Source organism: Lucilia sericata, unplaced genomic scaffold (assembly GCF_015586225.1).
Source record: "Lucilia sericata isolate MDLA Ls3-8-SP2 unplaced genomic scaffold, ASM1558622v1 Contig000606F_arrow, whole genome shotgun sequence".
NCBI classification, from domain to species: domain Eukaryota; kingdom Metazoa; phylum Arthropoda; class Insecta; order Diptera; family Calliphoridae; genus Lucilia; species Lucilia sericata.
In genome coordinates this window covers 129,010-145,703 of record NW_023994613.1, presented here as the reverse complement: position 1 = coordinate 145,703, position 16,694 = coordinate 129,010, and the positions used below count along the sequence as shown (strand labels likewise).

The window sequence follows — 16,694 nt, the reverse complement described above, 5'->3', positions numbered from 1 at the left end:
TTCTAATAAAAATAACTTATGTTCATTATTGTAATAAAACAAATATATGTATATGCTTGGTTGAATATAACTAATTTATAATAAACAAGTAAGAGTGCTATATTCGGCTGTGCCGAATTTATATACCCTTCACCATAGTGTATTTAAACAAGTTAGAGTGCTATATTCGGCTGAGCCGAATCTTAAATACCCTCCACCAGCAACTTTTGTATTAATACATTTCTAATTAATAAAATATTTGTAGAAATAAGTTTTCTCATGTCTTAAATAGAAAAATCCCAAGATTTAAACAGCTTAAATCTACTACAATTCCAAGACTTATTGAACATTAGAAACGCCACTTTCATTTAAATTTTTATAGCGCCCTAAGATATGCTTTAGCGATATCTCGTATTTGCATGTATGCATGTGTGTGAAAGATTTAAGGATTTTAAAAATACATACATATATATAATTTTGTTCTACACAAATTGATAATGCAAAGAGTTAAATACGGTTAAAGCGCTTTTAGGGGCAGGACCTAGTATGAGAGATATGACCAAATATAGACCGATCGTGAAAAATTTTTGAAATAGCATTAAGTGCTTTTTGCATTACAAAATAGTATTTATGAACAAAAATAGTATTTATTTATATCATTATTTGGTAATGAGTTATGTGCCTTTAAGTGTTTTTCTGAAAGGGACCTTGTATGAGAGCTATGATCAATTATGGATCGATAGGAAAACAATTTCACAGTAATAATTTTCTGTATATGAGCAATATTTCTGCCAAACTTTATATGGATATCTTAATTTAGTAATGAGTTATGTGCGTTTAAGTGATTTTCGGGAGGGGACCTTGTATGGGAGCTATGACCAGTTATGGACCGATCGGAAAAAAAATTATCTGTAATATTTCTGTGCATATGAGTAATATTTGTATCATATGGGTATCTTAATTAAGTATTGAGTTATGCGCGTTTAAGTGATTTTCGGGAGGGGACCTTGTTGGGAGCTATGACCAATTATGGACCGATGGAAAAAAATGTTCACTGTAATATTTCTGTGCATATGAGTAATACTTGTGCCAAATTTTATATTGATATCTTAATTTAGTAATGAGTTATGCGCGTTTAAGTGATTTTCGGGAGGGGACCTTGTATGGGAGCTATGACCAATTATGGACCGATCGGAAAAAAATTTCACAGTAATATTTCTGTGCATATGAGTAATATTTGTATCATATGGGTATCTTAATTAAGTATTGAGTTATGCGCGTTTAAGTGATTTTCGGGAGGGGACCTTGTTGGGAGCTATGACCAATTATGGACCGATGGAAAAAAATGTTCACTGTAATATTTCTGTGCAAATGAGTAATATTTGTACCAAATTTTATATGGATATCTTAATTTAGTTATGAGTTAAGCTCGTTTAAGTTATTTTCGGGAGGGGACCTTGTATGGGAGCTATGACCAATTATGGACCCATCGGAAAAAAATTTCACAGTAATATTTCTATGTATATGGGCAATACTTTTACCAAATTTTATATGGATATCTTAATTTAGTACTGAGTTATGTGCGTTTAAGTGATTTTCGGGAGGGGACCTTGTATGGGAGCTATGACCAATTATGGACCGATCGGAAAAAACTTTCACAGTAATATTTCTATGCATATGGGCAATACTTATACCAAATTTTATTTGAATATCTTAATTTGTAATGAGTTATGCGCGTTTAAGTGATTTTCGGGAGGGGACCTTGTATGGGAGCTATGTCCAATTATGGACCGATCCATAACATTTTTCCTCTGGAAGAATTCTGTTGACATAAGATTTTAATTTGTAAAATTTTGTGAACATATCGACATTGTGGCGGAAGTTATTAACAAAAAACCCATTTTCCGGGAATATGTACTTTTGTATGGGAGGTATATGAAATTGTGGACCGATTCTGGCAATTTTCAACAGGGATCAAGATCTTGTGCAGAAACGAATGTAAGGTGATTTTCATGGAATTATCTTGCATAGTTTTCGAGAAAATTACATCTGAATGTGTAAAAAATGCTTATTTTTTTCCGAGGTTGTTTTAAATTTTGATTCATAACTTTTCCCGGTGTGAACCGATTTTGTCCATTTGCAATACCAAACAACTTAGGAAAATGAAGAACATTTTGGGTGAATTTGGTTAAGCTCTATTGCTTCGTTTTATCGTGAGCGTGTTTTACACAGACGGACAGACGGACAGACGGACATAGCTAAATCGACTCAGAATTTGATAAGGACCCAGAATATATATATTTTGTTGGGTCTCAGATGAATATTTCTTGGTGTTACACACGGAATGACAAAGTTATATATACCCTCTATCACCACTGATGGTGGTGGAGGGTATAAAAATATAAATTTTATAAAATTTTAATTTACATATTTCATTTTCCCGACTATATTATTATAGCAATAGCAAAACATAATGAACAACAACAACGCTAAACGAAATAAACGCACAAAAAACAAAATACACAAGGCAGGCAAACCAACAGACATCCAAATATACGAAACGAAATACACAACAAGTTAGAGTGCTATATTCGGCTATGCCGAATCTTAAATACCCTCCACCAGCAAACTACTTTTTATTGAAACCCATCTAACTATCTAATTTTTAGATAACTTGCCAACATTTTTGTCGAACTAATTTTGATTAGGTCCAGAAAATGTATATTAATACGCCAGTTCGAAAACATTTTAACAGAATGATGTATCTATACACAGAATATGGGAGTTGTGACCAATTATGGACTGATCATGAAACAATTTCATATAATGATTTATATGCAGAAAAAGATCAAGTCTAATTTTACTCCAATAGCTTAGGTGACTTTAGGAAGTGGACTTTATATAGGAGCTATGAGCAATTAAGGGCCTACCGGAAAAATTTCGCAGAGTGATTCATATGTGCACAAATCATATTTTATCAAGATATCTTTATTTGATAATTAAATATGTGCGTTAAAGGGATTTTTTTAAGTGGACCTATTACCAAATATGGACCGATCCAGAAAAAATTTGGTACAATGTTTTATATGCCTATCCGTAAAAAATTTCGTAGAGTGATTTATGTAAAGACAAAACGTATTTGTGTCGAATTTTCTCAAATTAACTTTATTTGACAATGAAATATGTGAGTTTAAGTGACTCTCAGAAGTGGACCTTATATAGAAGCTATGGCCAATAATGGACCGATCCGAGAAAAAGTGCTAGAATGATTCATATGTACACAAAACTTATTCAAGTCGAATTTTACCCCTATAGCTTTAGAATTCAATGAAATATATGCGTGTAAGTGATTTTCGGAAGTGGATCTTATATGGGAACTATGATCAATTATGGCCTATTCGGGAAACATTTCGCAGACTGATTCATATTTGGACAAAACATGTTTGTGTCGAATTTTATCAAGATAGCTTTATTTGATAATGAAATATGTGCTTTTAAGTGATTTTCGTAAGTGGACCTTATATGGGAGTTATGACCAATAATGGACCGACCCGTAAAAAATTTATAAAATGATTTGTACGTACACAAAACATATTCAAATCGAATTTTATCCCAATAGCTTTAGAATTCAATGAAATATATGCGTTTAAGTGATTTTCGGAAGTGGACCTTATACGGGAGCTATGACCAATTATAGGCCTATCCGGAAAAAAATTCGTAGAGTTATTCATGTTTAGGCAAAACATATTTGTGTCGAATTTTGTCAAGATAGCTTTACTTGACATTGAAATAAGTGATTTTCGGAAGTGGGCCTTATATGGATCTATGACCAATTATGGACCGATCCGTAAAAAATTTTGTAGAATGATTTGTATGTATGCAAACAGATTTGTGTCGAATTTTATCCCGATAGCTTTATAATTCAATGAAATATATGCGTTTAAGTGATTTTCGGAAGTGGACCTTATATGGGAGCTATGACCAATTATGGGCCTATCCGGAAAAAATTTCGTAGAGTGATTTATATTTCGACTAGACATATTTGTATCGAATTTCATCAAAATAGCTTTAGTTGGCAATGAAATATGAGCTTTTAAATGATTTTCGGAAGTGGGCTTTATATGGGAGCTATGACCAATAATGGACCGATCCGTAAAAAATTCGGTAGAATGATTTGTATGTATACAAAACGTATCCAACTCGAATTTTATCACAATAGCTTTATTCATCAATGAAATATGTGCGTTTATGTGATTTTCGGAAGTGGACCTTATATGGGAGCTATGACCAATTGTGGACCGACTGAGATCTACGTTGACAGTATGATTTTTGTTCATATTGTATTTACATGTACAAAATTTCGTGTTGATACCGATATATTTGAGGGAGTTATTAACGATAAACTAATTTCCGGGAATATATACCTTTGTATGGGGGCTATGGGAAATATTGGATGGATTGTAAAGATTATTAACGTAATTGATCACTGCCCTGAAAAAATAATGTGTGACAAAATTCAGCGAAATATCTTTGGTAGTTTCTGAGAAAACTGTAAAAGAATTATGAAAAAAACGTAATTTTTTTCGAGGTAGTCTGAAATTTGTACTCATAACTTTTTACGTTGTGAACCGATTTTGCTGATTTTCAATACCAAACTGCTTAGGATAATAATAAATATTTTGGGTGAATTTGGTTTATTTCCTTTGCTTAGTTTTAACGTGACAGACGGACAGACGGACATATCTAAATCGACTCAGAATTTGATAAGGACCCAGAATATATATACTTTGTTGGGTCTTAGATGAATATTTCTTGGTGTTACACATGGAACGACAAACTTATATATACCCTCTATCACCACTGATGGTGGTGGAGGGTATAAAAAACAAAAACAAAATACACAACGCAATAAAACGTATGAAAGGTTGCTCGGAATTCGGAACTCTTTGTCTGAGGAAATTCGGAAAAATGTGCAGAGTTGTCTGTCAGAATTCGGTACGAAATCTGATGTAACTTCCTGGGGAAATTCTGTAGGAATTTTCGACAAATCTTATTGAAGTCGGACAAATGTCTGATACCATGTCTGACATTCTTTCGACATCTCGTACGAAAGTCTAATCAAATATAAGAAAGTCTGATAGATGTCTGATAAATGTCTGATAAAATTTCCGACAGTTCGTACAAAAGTCTGATCAATTATAAGAAAGTCTGATAGATGTCGGATAAATGTCTGATGAAATGTCCGACAGTTCGTACAAAAGTCTGATCAAGTATAAGAAAATGGGCTGACTATTCTGATCAACGTCTGATGAAAACTATTTTCATATATACAATTTATTATGGTTTAAGTTTATTAATTTTAATAATAATTTATAAGATTCCATTATTCATGACTTCTTAAGGGTACATAAATAAATAATAGAAATTTATAGATTATTTTTAAAATTAATAAAATTAAACCATACTATTTACGTATTATAAACGAAAATAGAGTTCATTATATACATCTATTTAAAATTATAAAATTAAACCATAAAAAATGATGTAATTTTTTGCTAATTTTTGTGTATTAACAAAGTTTAAAGAAATTTAAACAATAATCATCACATATGCAGATGTTGTTTACTTGATATCCAAAAACCAACTGAGAAAATAAAGGAAAATAAAAATTAAATTCCCTTTTAAAGTACAGTTGACGAATTTCAAAATATAAACAGGTTTGTGCATGATTTTTATAAAAAAAAACAAAATTTCCTTCAGATAATGTACAGAGTTGTCGCAAAGTTTTCTTACAAAAGTACTGAAAATGGGAACAAAATGACCGAGCAAAAAATATCAGAAAATGTGCAGACTATTCTGTTAAATATCTAAAGGAACGTTACAAAAACAATTCTCTTCAGATTATGTGCAGATTTATCGGATATAATTCTTAATCCATTTTATATTTTACTTCAGAAAATGTACAGACTATTCTCCTTTATGTCTAAAAAATAATATAGGAATAAAAAACAAATTGTCCTCCGCCAATGTGCAGATTAGTCTCATAATTGTCGTAACACTGAAATTCCCTTTCGACAATGTGCAGACAAGTCTGATATTAATCGTTTAATACTTCAGAAAATGTGCAGAAAAGTCCAACAAACAGTTTGCCGATTATTCTGTAAATGTCTAAAGGAAATTTAGAAATTCGTTAAAATTCTGATAAAGTATAAGAATTATTTCAGAAAATTTCTGACATCAGACATGTCTGAAAAAATTGTTTACTGGGTGAATACACTAAGAAACAAAAACAACATACACAAGGCAATGAAACACACAGCCATCCAAACATATGAAACGAAATACTCAAAAAAAAAAAACAAAATACACAACGCAATGAATAAGCAGTGTTGTTGTTGCTTATTTTTTATGAAAATTTCAGAGGTTGTCTCGGATTTTTGCTTATATCTCCGTTGTTTATGGACGGATTTTGCTGATTTTAAATAGGAAACTTCTCGAAGCATGTCTGCTAGAATCATTGAAGATTTGGATCCCGAAGATATCTGGGGTCTTCATAAAACTGATTTCAACAGACAGACAGACAGACGTACATGGCTTAATCGACTCCGCTATCTATAAGGATTCAGAATATATATACTTTATAGGGTCGGAAAATTATATTTTGGAAATTACAAACGGAATGACAAACTTATATATACCCTTCTCATGAAGGTGAAGGGTATAAAAACAGCAGAAAATCTATTAGTTCAATTTAGGCGCTAAGTACCGATGGTCCACAATAAATTAATAATTTGAATAATTTTGAACATTTTAAATTTATACTAATTGATTATAAATACAACAAACTGCAAAATATTCTTTCTACACAAATACGTAAAATGTTAATACTAAACCCAATTTATTGAAACCACAAAGTGATGTCATATTATTTAATACCTCCAAAGCCGTAATGCGAAAATTTACATAATACCTTTAACAATCTATATCGCTGAATATCCTTAATAACTTGCAAGTATTTATTAAATGAGCCAATAAAACCACAAAAATACACCAAAATAGTATTTACATAAAAAATCAACGTTTTAACATACTTAAATACAGATTAAAATAGCAAATATTTTAATAAACCGCACAAGTATGTATACAAAACATGATTTAGATACAAAGTTATACTATTTTAATGAGAAAAAACTTTTGTGTTTTCCTCATTTGTGGACTTGTTATTATATTAATTAACTACGAGGGTGGAAACAATTTGTCGGAATAAAATATGAACCCAAATATTTAGTTCAGTTTCTAGTTCAGTTCTAGTTCAGTACTAGTTCAGTTCTAGTTCAGTTCTACTGCAGTTCTAGTTCAGTTCTAGTTCAGTTCTAGTTCTAGTTCAGTTCAGTTCTAGTTCCAAGTCTAGTTCAGTTCTAGTTCAGTTCTAGTTCAGTTCTAGTCAGTTCTAGTTCAGTTCTAGTCAGTTCTAGTTCAGTTCTAGTTCAGTTCTAGTTCAGTTCTAGTTCAGTTCTAGTTCAGTTCTAGTTCCAGTTCAGTTCAGTTCTAGTTCAGTTCTAGTTCAGTTCTAGTTCAGTTCTAGTTCAGTTCTCGTTCAGTTCTAGTTCAGTTCTAGTTCAGTTCTAGTTCAGTTCTAGTTCAGTTCTAGTTCAGTTCTAGTTCAGTTTTCTAGTTCAGTTCTAGTTCAGTTCTAGTTCAGTTCTAGTTCAGTTCTAGTTCAGTTTAGTTCAGTTCTAGTTCAGTTCTAGTTCAGTTCTAGTTCAGTTCTAGTTCAGTTCTAGTCAGTTCTAGTTCAGTTCTAGTTCAGTTCTAGTTCAGTTCTAGTTCAGTTCTAGTTCAGTTCTAGTTCAGTTCTAGTTCAGTTCTAGTTCAGTCTAGTTCAGTTCTAGTTCAAGTTTCAGTGCAGTTCTAGTTCAGTTCTAGTTCAGTTCTAGTTCAGTTCTAGTTCAGTTCTAGTTCAGTTCTAGAATTCAGTTATAGTTAAGTTCTAGTTCAGTTCTAGTTCAGTTCTAGGTCATGCTCTGTCATACAGTGTAACCATCCTTAGCTCAGGTATGGTTTCTGAGACCGATATTTGACAAAAAGAGATGACGATTTTTAAAATTTATAAGTTTTTCGATAGCAGTCTTCTAACACTTTTCTTTATATGATATTTATAAACACAGTTATGATTTAAATTATAGATTTATGTTATTTAATCCCATTATTATGATTTGTTAAAATGACAGACCCACAGACCGTTTTAAAAGCATTTTAGTTTTTGGCATGTTTATAGGAAGGTAAAGGGCAGTAAAGCATTCAATACTTTTACTAAACCTTATTTATAGTTTTGCCACAAACCAACCTCGTTTACAGATTCATATTTAATATTATTTATTCTACTATTTGTGGCAAAAAGTAAAACTTAGTGAAACACAAACAAAAATTAGCAAACATAAAATGTTTATTAAATCTTCATTATAGGCATTATAAATTTACAAAAACGGTTTTGTGGCTAAAAATATTGGTTGGTTTTTTGGCTGGTCATCGTTTTTGTATTTAATTTTTTGTTTAATGATACATAATTAAAACATGTTTTCTATAACGCGGCTAGACTAAAATAACGAAGCCAAAAATGTACGGTATTTAATTGGAAATAAATAAAATGCAAATGGTTGTATATGTGTATTTTGTTGTGTGTAAGTACTGGCAATAGTTAATTAAATTTTAGTTGACCATTATATATGACAAATATTTTAGGTTGCCAATTTTATGCATGAAAATCAATTGATATTCATTTAATGAAATATAACGTAAAATCAAAATAATTTTGTACGATTGGCAGATAACTGTTTTCAAAAATTTATAAAAAAATTTTAATATTTGAATAAATAAAAAAAAACCATGTTCGAATACAAAAGTAACATTTGTACAAATTCTGTATGGATATCATTATTTGGTAATGAGTTATGTGCGTTAAAGTGTTTTTCTGAAGGGGACCTTTTGTGGGAGCTGCGACAAAATATGGACCGATCCAAAAAGAACATCTACAGTAACATTTTTGTATATAAAATAAACATTTGTGCCAAATCTTGTATCGATATCTAATTTAGTAATGAGTTATGAACTTACTTATTTATGAGTAATTCATAATATCTGCTTTACAGTCAAGCAGTTTAGTAATGACCTATAACCTTGTGGTGTTTATGTACGACAAATACGTAAACTTCGTTCGTATCCTTTTTAACATATATATATTTTTACGTAACATCTTAATTAACTACGAAGTAAATTATTTCGTAGAAACTCTTTTCTACTAACAAAGATGTTTTACTTGTTATGTTGTTATTATTTAATTTAATATATGAAAACTTAGGTCGAGATACTTTGTCTTTCATTAATTCACAAGCTAACGTCCTAAATAAATTAAATTTAAAATTCATAAATTTAAAATTTACCAAACTTCTTAACCTGTATCTAATAATCTGTTGCTTTACCTAAACAAATTTTATAAATCTTTACAAAAGAACATTCAATTAACTTTTGAATATATTTAATTATAAATTAATCTTATTCCTTTTGTTAAGGCAAATGTCTACAGTATGGCTAGCAAATACTAATCATTTTAAGAAGACCAAAAGATATACATGTAGGTATTTACATATACAATTATAAATACCATTTGTAAGAACAATAAATATATAAAGTTTCCATAAACAACAATAAGAATACACACATCTAACACAATTGCACTTAAGTAGATATTAAGTATACATGTGTTGATAAGTACATATATTTTGAGAATCATTGTTTAAATTGCTATTGTTTCTTGATTTCTCCCCATAGAATCATGATTAAATTTTATATTAAAGTTTTAGGAAAGTCACCAGCTGCTCAAATTTGTGGGCTTGTCAATAGTTATTGTTCTATGAACACTGTAATCATTATGTATTGTTAGAGTATTATTTAATTATATTTACATATTTACGAAAAACAATAGAGATTTCTGTGTTGGCAATATGGCTAAATATGTTAATTTTTGTTGTTTAGTTTAGGATACAATAAAATTTTAAGTAAGATTAAACGAAATCAACTCAAAATTATTAGGGTTTCTGTCTTTTCAGAACATATGTAAGGTGTATCATATAGACTTATGGATAAGATATTTGCATGTTCGAGAACAATTTAACAATTTTGGTATTTAATTGTTAGCGCATATTTTCCATATTTTAAACATAGGAGCATAATTATACACAGCAATAGAGGGAAGGGTATTATGTGTGCAGATATTCGTACCCCCCGAACAGGGCTTTTGAGCTCATAATTATGATAAATGTTTTTCTATCTCCACAAAAACAGCAAGACTTAGTATTAAATAAGTATAAATGATACTGCCGATTTCGCAAGGATCGGGCCTCACTTGAACCTAACTTCCATACAAAGTCTCCTTCGGAAAATGACTTGAAGGTCAAAATTTACTTTTAAACACTAAAAGCAAGAGGAAACGCGACAAACGAGAACGAACGAACGAAAAGAACGAACGAACGAACGAACGAACGAACGAACGAACGAACGAACGAACGAAACGAACGAACGAACGAACGAAACGAACGAACGAACGAACGAACGAACGAACGAACGAACGAACGAAAACGAAACGAACGAACGACGAACGAACGAACGAACGAACGAACAACGAACGAACGAAGAAGAACGAAGAACGAACGAACGAACGAACGAACGAACGAACGAACGAACGAACGAAACGAACGAACGAACGAACGAACGAACGAACGAAACGAACGAACGAACGAACGAACGAACGAACGAACGAACGAACGAACGAAAGAACGAACGAACGAACGAACGAACGAACGAACGAAACGAACGAACGAAAACGAACGAACGAACGAACGGAAAACGAACGAACGAACGAAACGAACGAACGAACGAACGAACGAACGAACGAACTAACGACGAACGAAAGAACGAACGAACGAACGAACGAACGAACGAACGAACGAACGAACGAAACGAACGAACGAACGAACGAACGAACGAAAACGAACGAACGAACGAACAACGAACGAACGAACGAACGACGAACGAACGAACGAACGAAAACGAACAACGAACGAAACGAACGAACGAACGAACGAACGAACGAACGAACGAACGAACGAACGAAACGAACGAACGAACGAACGAACGAACGAACGAACGAACGAACGAACGAAAAACGAACGAACGAACGAACGAACGAACGAACGAACGAACGAACGAACGAACGAACGAACGAACGAACGAACGAACGAAACGAACGAACGAAACGAACGAACGAACGAACGAACGAACCGAACGAACAACGAACGAACGAACGAACGAACAACGAACGAACGAACGAACGAAAACGAACGAACGAACGAACGAACGAACGAAAACGAACGAACGAACGAACGAACGAACGAAAACGAACGAACGAACGAACGAACGAACGAACGAACGAACAGAACGAACGAACGACGAACGAAAGAACGAAACGAACGAACGAACGAAACGAACGAAAAACGAACGAACGAACGAACGAACGAACGAACGAACGAACGAACGAAGAACGAACGAACGAACGAAACGAACGAACGAACGAACGAACGAACGAACGAACGAACGAACAACGAACGAACGACCGAACGAACGAACGAACGAAAACGAACGAACGACCGAACGACCGAACGAACGAAAACGAACGAACGAACTAACGAACGAAAACGAACGACTACTAACTAACGAACTAACTAACTAAACTAACTAACTAACTAACTAACTAACTAACTAACTAACTAACGAACGTAACGAACGACACGAACTAACTAACTAACTAACTAACTAACTACTACTAACTACTAACTAACTAACTAACTAACTAACTAACTAACTAACTAACTAACTAACTAACTAACTAACTAACTGACTATCTAACTACTATTTTAATAGCTTATTTAAGGCATATTTCGAGTTTTAGAGAGATCCCGTTGTATTGGGCTAGGTGAAAAATTTCTCAATTTCAACCAAAATCAATAAGGTCCATTCTTGGATATGCCGGACTTAATCGACTCAGAAAATGATTCTACGTACTCCTCACTATAGCGGTGTAGGGTATAAAAACAACATTTAGACCATTATATATGTTTTTGTTTTGTTTCAATTTGTTTTTTAATCAATGCCGCATTATATTGATTATTTTTAGAACATAATTTTCAACCCTTTTGAGCTTTTCGATGTTAAAAACTTTTATTTCTAAAGCATATTTTATACATTTTAAGAGCATATTTTTCGTTTTTACTGCATATTTAATTGTATTATTTTCACACTGTGATTGTATTTTCTTTCTGCGTTGGAAATAAAAATACAAAACTTTAAATAAGTACTTATATAAACTATTATATATAAGACATTATAACATTAATTACAAGTAATGCAAAAGGTAATTCAGTAGTTATTAAACACTTGTTGTGTAATTCCAAGTTTTTACTACAAATAATAGACAACCCTTTTTTCGTAATACCCGTAATCAATGTTAATAATTTAAATAAAATTCAAACATCCCATTGAAATCTTATCATCATGCATACGTTTTATATTATATTTTTGATTATAATTTCCTGCATTTAAATACGTTATTATTTACTTATACATCTGTACAACATACACAATATCAACAATATCCTGTACTTTACATAATATACCAACATAATTATAAATTTCTCAAACAGCTTCTATTTCCCTTGCAGATTTTTCCTATTAATATTTATTTTCACACATAAAAGTTGAGTATAATTAATGAATTTTAAATCGTAAGAAAATTATCATCATTATTATTATTTTAAATTTAAGGCAGAAATTATAAAAAAAAAAAATATATTTTTTTATTTCCATTTCTGCTACTCAAGGGTAATTGAGAATATTTATTAACACTTTAACATGTCAAATGTATTCAGGACTTTACACAATTGTTTCCCCCCCAAAAAAAAGGAAATTTACTTTGTGTATGGTAAAATTAAAATATGTATGTATGTATGATAAGGTTGTTTGTATTTACACAAACAGTAGGTGAAGTGTAAAAAAACTTGGTGTGATGTGTTAATGTTAATGAGATTTTAAATTTGTTTATTGCAGTCCACAATAGCCAAATTAATTTTATGAATTAAAATCCGAGGAGGAAAAAGTTGATGGTATGAAAACCACTTAAAGCACACATGGGAATAATCTAAAGGCTGGATAAGATGCTACATATGACTTTAGGGTATTGAGAGAAATGCAAAAGTGAATGAGTAAAGGTTGACTTCTATAATAAGTATGAAGATAAACGTTGTGTTAACAACGATGTTATAAATGTTTTCTTTAAAAGTAATAAAGATCTAAATGATCATGCTTTATTTTCAACCAAAATTAAAACAGACAGACGGATATACAGACAAACAGACAGACGGATAGACAGATATACAGGCAGATGGATAGACAGACAGACAGACAGACAGACAAACAGACAGACATACAGGCATGACCGACCATATGATACCCTACATCAGTGAGCACGTTAAAAATGTGGATTATGTTTCTAATAATAAAGAGCATAAGGTTTACATGGACACACAAAAGGACAGAAGGACTGACAGACAGACAGACAGACAAACATACAGACAGACAGACAAACATACAAACAGACAGACAGACAGACAGACGGACAGACAGACAGACAGACAGACAGACAGACAGACAGACAGACAGACAGACAGACAGACAGACAGACAGACAGACAGACAGACAAACAAACATACAGACAGACAGACAAACAGACATACAGACAGACGGACATGGCTTAATCGACTCAGAAAGTGATTCTAAGTACCAATATTTGTGGGTGTTATAAACATCAGCACAAACGCATAATAAATACCCCCTCCCCCCCCCCCCCCCTCCATTGTGGTGTAGGGTGTAAAAATTTCGGAAATCTGAGATCGCTTCAATTATCAATCCAAAATAGATTTTTAAATAGAAAACCTAAAATCATAGAATCATTAATAATATGGAATAATGTTCGATCACTTCAAAAGTCTATCAATATCAATCAGAATATATAAAATATACATACCTACACAATATATGTACATTGTACATGTAGAGTACACAAATAAAACAACAAAAGAACTTCATAATTTTACCCAATATTGTGAGAATTTTTTTTTACGAAAATTAATTTTGTGACTGACTTGTTTTCATATTTTCTCCTGTAATTATTTTTATAATACGAATATATGTATTTAAATTATGACTACGCTTGAAGAAACTCGAACATCTGCAGTAAATGACCAGCGGCGTAGTAGGCGTTCCTCTTACGCACGAAAAAGTCAAAAATCACTAGAGGAATTAGCTGCTGAACGAAAACTCAGAGATAAAGAAGAAAAGCAAGAAAATCTTAAACAAATTTTAAACATGATTTGTAAAAAAGAATTACAACATGCAGACGAAAAAGATGTTAGTCTACAGCCAAGCTTTAGTAAATTTCAGTTACCCTAGTGAGTATTTAAATTTTTATGAAAGTTCTTAAAACAATATTTTATGACAACATCATCTATACATCAATTCACACATTCATTCATTCATCTACCCATTGAACCATGCATGATTGCCATTATCATCGTCATCATCATCAGTATTATTAAATGCCGCAATCGTTATAATGCCAGCAAAAAACTATACGAACAACGTTTCCAATATGAAATTGAACAATTAATTGTCCAACAGGCTACCGGCTATGAAGCAGCACGTTTAAATAGGTTTGTATTTAATTCAACCAAAAATTGTATTACAATATAATATTTATTTTTTATTTTTCATACATTCGACAATAATTTTGATGACGACGACGACTACGACAGACATTTATGCATCACCACTATTTGGCCGCCTCTACATAGTCGCAGTGAAATTGCCCATACACAACGTTATTTTTTCAGTTTAACGCGTAAAGAACGTCAACGTTTAAATTGGATTATGAGCACCAAAATTATATGAAATAAACACAAAAACACACACAGTCATATACATTCATTCATACATATAAAAAACTAACATTTATTTTAAAATATCTACAATATATCAGGTGGCTTCTGTTTGTTCGTGGGCTCAAATTATTACTGGGTGATAATACAATAAATTGATTTAAATGGAGATATGAAATATATGTACTATGTGTGTATATTGCTGTTGAAATAAAGTTACTTTTTGGTACTAGATTTTATATATTAAGAACTTGGACAATATTTTCAATCTTTATATGAGATTCACATATTTATACCAATTATTAACCAATTGTAGAAGTGAACTCTTACTTCAACAGTTTCAATGGAATTTTCTTATTTTGGAATTTTAAGTTTCTAAAATTTGTATACCTTACCCCACTATGCGTTTGTGCTGATGTTTGTAACGTACAAAAATATTGGTACTACACCCAACCTAAAGTATACCGATCGACTCAGAATAATTTTCTGAGTAGATTAAGATATGTCCCTTATTACTTAAATTTTATTTTCGGATTGGTTCACAATTGGTCATAGCTCCCATATAAGGTCCCCTCCCGAAAATCACTTATACTCATACTTATATAGATACAAGATTTGGCACAAATATTGCTTTTGTATATAGAAATAATATTGTAACCACAATAACCACCCACTAAAATTTTTTTGCCAAATTCGTAACGAATTCGTACCGATAGTCTGCTCAAGTTGCCGATTTAGTATCCGAATTCCATCAGAATTCGTTACGAAAATCGTAAATCGCTCGGAATTTTGAACTCTTTGTCTAAGGAAATTCGGAAAAATGTGCAGAGTAGTCGGCCAGAATTCGGTACGAAGTCTGATGTAAATTCCTGAGGAAATTCTGAAGGAATTTTCGACAAATCTGATTGAAGTCGGACCAATGTCTGATACCATGTCTGACATTCTTTCGACATTTCGTACGAAAGTCTGACCAAATATAAGTAAGTCTGTTAGATGTCGGATAAATGTCTGATAAAATGTCCGACAGTTCGTTCAAAAGTCTGATCAAGTATAAGAAAGTCTGATAGATGTCGAATAAATGTCTGATTAGTCTCATAATTGTCGTAACACTGAAATTCCCTTTCGACAGTATGCAGACAAGTCTGATTTTAATCGTTTAATACTTCAGAAAATATGCAAAAAGTGTTAAAAAACAGTTTGCCGATTATTCTGTAAAATGTCTTAAGGAAATTTAGAAATTCGTTAAAAATTCTGATAAAGTATAAGAATTATTTCAGAAAATTTCTGGCATCAGACATGTATGAAAAAATTGTTTACTAGGCAAATACAGCTTCATACATTACGGTTGTTCTTTTTGTGTAGAGTTTTGATACACAATACAAAAACATAATACAACAACAACATATAACTTATGAAGATGCAAGTTAGTTATTGTTTTCGTAGTGTATACATGCCATGACAAATATTATAAATTTTTAACAAAATTATAATCGGTTTTTTCGTAAATTTGCTTATAACCTATTTTGCTAATTCTAAATAGCAAACCTCTCGAATCGTGATGTGATGAATGCTCGAAAATAAGAGCAACGGGGTGAATCCATATCAAAACGGACAGAAAACAGCAATTTTCGGATTTACCATCTCCGATTTCAATGAAATTTCCCACATATA

The 16,694-nt window shown here is 32.0% G+C and overlaps 1 protein-coding gene across 1 annotated transcript; it reads left to right on the top strand.

The window, feature by feature from the left end:
* Positions 1-14,182: 14,182 nt before the first annotated feature.
* On the top strand, positions 14,183-15,236 carry LOC119606612. Its single transcript, XM_037960178.1, has 3 exons — positions 14,183-14,537; positions 14,676-14,798; positions 14,901-15,236. The coding sequence occupies exons 1-3, from the start codon at positions 14,290-14,292 to the stop codon at positions 15,034-15,036; spliced, it is 507 nt and encodes a 168-aa protein (XP_037816106.1). The 5' UTR covers positions 14,183-14,289; the 3' UTR covers positions 15,037-15,236.
* Positions 15,237-16,694: the final 1,458 nt, after the last annotated feature.